At 38.9% G+C, this 3489-nt stretch overlaps 1 protein-coding gene across 1 annotated transcript in view; it reads left to right on the top strand.

The window, feature by feature from the left end:
- Positions 1-62: 62 nt before the first annotated feature.
- Positions 63-3489, top strand: part of LOC107105055 (protein tweety homolog 2-like) — a 36470-nt gene continuing 33043 nt past the window's right edge. Inside the window, exons 1-2 of the mRNA XM_015405174.1 lie at positions 63-159; positions 353-414. Coding sequence (XP_015260660.1) covers positions 63-159; positions 353-414 — 159 coding nt within the window. The remainder of the gene's footprint in view (positions 160-352; positions 415-3489) is intronic.

Raw genomic sequence — 3489 nt, forward strand, 5'->3', positions numbered from 1 at the left:
TTGAGACATGCACAGGGAAAACTGTCTTTGTTACTTCAAGCTGTACCTCTCAGTTTGCAGAAATGATCCTAGCAGAAGAGGTTGTGGATTTTCCTGTTTCCACTGAGGCAGTCTACAGCATGAGGTTTGAAATTGCTGTGGGACTTATCCTTAACAGTGGTGAGGATAACATTTATATTTTTATTTTCAGTGTTAATGATCGCTATCACAATTACTATTATTTGTATGTTTCACTGAAACATCTATACTTAGCCCAAAATTAATACATTAACATGGAATCTGAAAACATTTATTTATGGACATTGATTGTACTGGGATATTCATGTGTGTGTTTTTATAATGTTGTTACCAGATGACCCAAAAGACTGTTGCCACTTCTGTGGAGAGATGGAAAGTGACACGGACGTGAACTGGGTAAGAACATTTTTAAAAGACTTAGTGTAAGTTAAATGAAGAGGACAAGTTTTATGGAATTGTATCTTGCATAATCAAGCTTTGATAGGATCCTCCAGCAATTGGAATATAAGGGAATGTGAAATTATTGATTGCGTAGTGTAATTGCAAAGAAAACCTTACATTTTTGGTTTCTTTCCTAGATCCTCTGTGACATGTGCCTGAGGTGGTTCCATCAGGCGAGTGTGGGAAGCCCACCAACTGAAAAAAACTTTTACTGCTTTGCATGTTTGCCTTAGGTTCCTGAGTTTGCTGTGGTGTGCTGGTTTATGCATGTTGTTTAATGCTTCATAAATGACATTTTAAAAACTATGTTTCATATTTATTCTTCCAAGACTTTAATTTAACATAGTTATGGAAAGATTTACATTCCAAGGCCCCTTGCCTTTGTGAAATGAGGAGCAAATGTTTTTGAATCAAAGTTAAAGACTTGATGCTCATTTTTTGCCCATGTTATTGGGAGAATTGATTATATCAGGCAGCTAAAACAGTTGAAATATATGGTTCCCCTCTTTTAATCATGGCAAATGGAGAGTAAATATGACCAAATCCACAGGATTTGTTGTTGATGGTCAGAGGAATAAACACAGTGAAAGACTTGCAGGTATGTGAATTTCTTCCCATGTNCATCTATCTATCTAGATCTATACTCTGTGTGTGACATAAAATATGGATCTCCATCCCTGCCACAAAGGCCATCAAATAATGTTTAAAATAAAAAGTACAGTAGGTTGAAAAGGGCAGAGTATCCATCCATCCATCCATCCATCCATCCATCCATCCATCTTTCTCTCTTTCTCCATATAGGCTAATGATCGTTCTCTCTCTCCATAGTTCCCCTGTGGCGCGAGCACAGGGCGACTGTTGCGCGCCTTTAGCTAGCATGCGCGTTTCCTGTCGCTTGCACTGAGAATCGTGCCGCCTGCACTGTGCGGAGATGCAGGGGAAACCGTATCTGATTTCAACGTAACACCAGTATTTCCATGTGGAAAACGTTGTTTTGCTGCAGGAGTCCTCCTGACTCTCCATCTCTCTGTGTGCTGTACGTTAACACCCGCCAGCAGAAACACCCACCTACCCAACTGACAGACGGAATCTCACTATACATCAGCCATTCTCATCCTCCCCTCTCTCATGACAAGGCGCGCACGAGTCCTATCATGAAAAAAAGGTTTCATTGTGTGACCTGAGTAACGCGCAGTAACGGGGTGTCTGCAATGGTAACTGCGTTATAGTTACAGTCAAAGTAATTAGTTAGATTACTCGTTACTAAAACAACTTTCAACGCCGTTAGTCCCATCACTGCTGCCCGAGGTTTTTCTGCATGGAGTTTACTTGTTCTCCCTGAGCATGCACTGGTTCTCTCCGGGTACTCCGGCTTCCTCCCAAAGTCCAAAAAAAATCACTGTTAGGTTAATTAGCTTCTCTAAATTCTCCTTAGGTGTGAGTGTGAACGGTTGTTTGTCTCTGTGTTGCCCTGTGATGTAATGGAGACCTGTCCAGGGTCGACCCCGCCTCTAGCCCGGTGACAGCTGTAGATGGGCACCAGCACCCCTCTCTACCCCAGCAGGAATAAGCATGATGGAAAATGGATTTATGTTTCCAGCAGCACTTTGTTTCAACCTTATGAAGGAAGTTTGTATGATATTGATGTTTGCAGCTGAGCCAGATGCAGTTTAATCTGCTGGTTACCCTCAAATTGTCCATTTCCCAGGGTTTAGTTTTGACAGCATGTCTTTCTCTTTAGAGATTCTGATCTTAACAATAGCGCCACCTATTGCAGCCTTCTTCCCATTGCCCCCCTCCCCCCCAAAAAAAAACACAAAGTCAACGATATGCACATGAATTACAGGCCCAAGAAGATACAGCCTTCCTTAAACTTTATTCTATTAATGTGATTTTTTCAGTTTTTATTTTATTTCATGTTATATTATGTTTATCAACCATCAGTTAAAAATCAAATGGAGGAAAATAAATCCATAGATATGAGAAAATCGACCTTCTATTTTGTTATTTTTTATATTTTTATCTGCACATAACAATATGGAACAAACAAACCTGAAATTCAGACCCTGAAATTCTCTTTATGGAGGAATTATTTCAGTGCATTTTTGTTCAATAAATTTAAAAGTTTTGCTTAACATAAAGTGTCTTAAGTGTCTTGTTTTTTGGTATTATTGGATTTACTTTAGGTTGCAGTTTATCTGACACTTTTTAGAATCTGAAATAATCCTGCAGACACTTTTTTTTTTTCATGGTTTCCATTGGCACAGTCTGGGAAACAGAGCAGACGGCCGTGCATCACAAGGATATCAGACAAAGCGAAATGGAAGAGGGAGTGTTCAAAACGAAAAGCAAGAGCCCGGGGCCTAAAGAAGCCCATCTGCTCACCGATTAATGAGGAATTCTTTGAAAATCTGTGCTATTTTGGATTCATTTAACGTTGAGATGAAGTGGCTGTAAAGGCAGGTTTGGTTTTCTAGCGGAAGGCGTGTGGGATTGTTAGCATCGCCACCAGTGATTATGATGAAATTACTTCAGGAAATGGGCTGAGAACATTGTTTTATTTTAAGACTTTGAGCACCACTTCAAAGAGGTGAACTTATCTTTTTATGGAGTCTAAAAAATGAGCTCAGTGCTTCCTTATTGAAGCTCAAACTGGAGACACGTCCAGCAATCCCTGATCACACTGAATTTATGACTTTACTGACTTTATAAAGGTAAAGATTGTGACTTTCAACCTTTTTACACTGCAAAAACAAGGCAAATGAGTAAAAATGACTTAAATGAATTTATTTACCTACCTAAGTTAATTAAGTTATTTACCTACTCAAATGAAGTAGGTAAATATGATGATTTACACGAGTACTAAGAGATTGAAGTTTTTGGGAAGTGACGTTTTTTTGTTTCCGCTTAGCCGATTGACGCCTTGCGGGTTTTTAGAAACAGGGAAATTGGCCTTTTTTAAAGTCTAAAATATTTTTTACGACCAACCTTTTCCATTTTTTATTTTAATAATAGTTATAATAATAATAC

The sequence above is a fragment of the Cyprinodon variegatus genome, unplaced genomic scaffold (genome assembly GCF_000732505.1).
Source record: "Cyprinodon variegatus isolate N-32 unplaced genomic scaffold, C_variegatus-1.0 Scaffold2032, whole genome shotgun sequence".
NCBI classification, from domain to species: domain Eukaryota; kingdom Metazoa; phylum Chordata; class Actinopteri; order Cyprinodontiformes; family Cyprinodontidae; genus Cyprinodon; species Cyprinodon variegatus.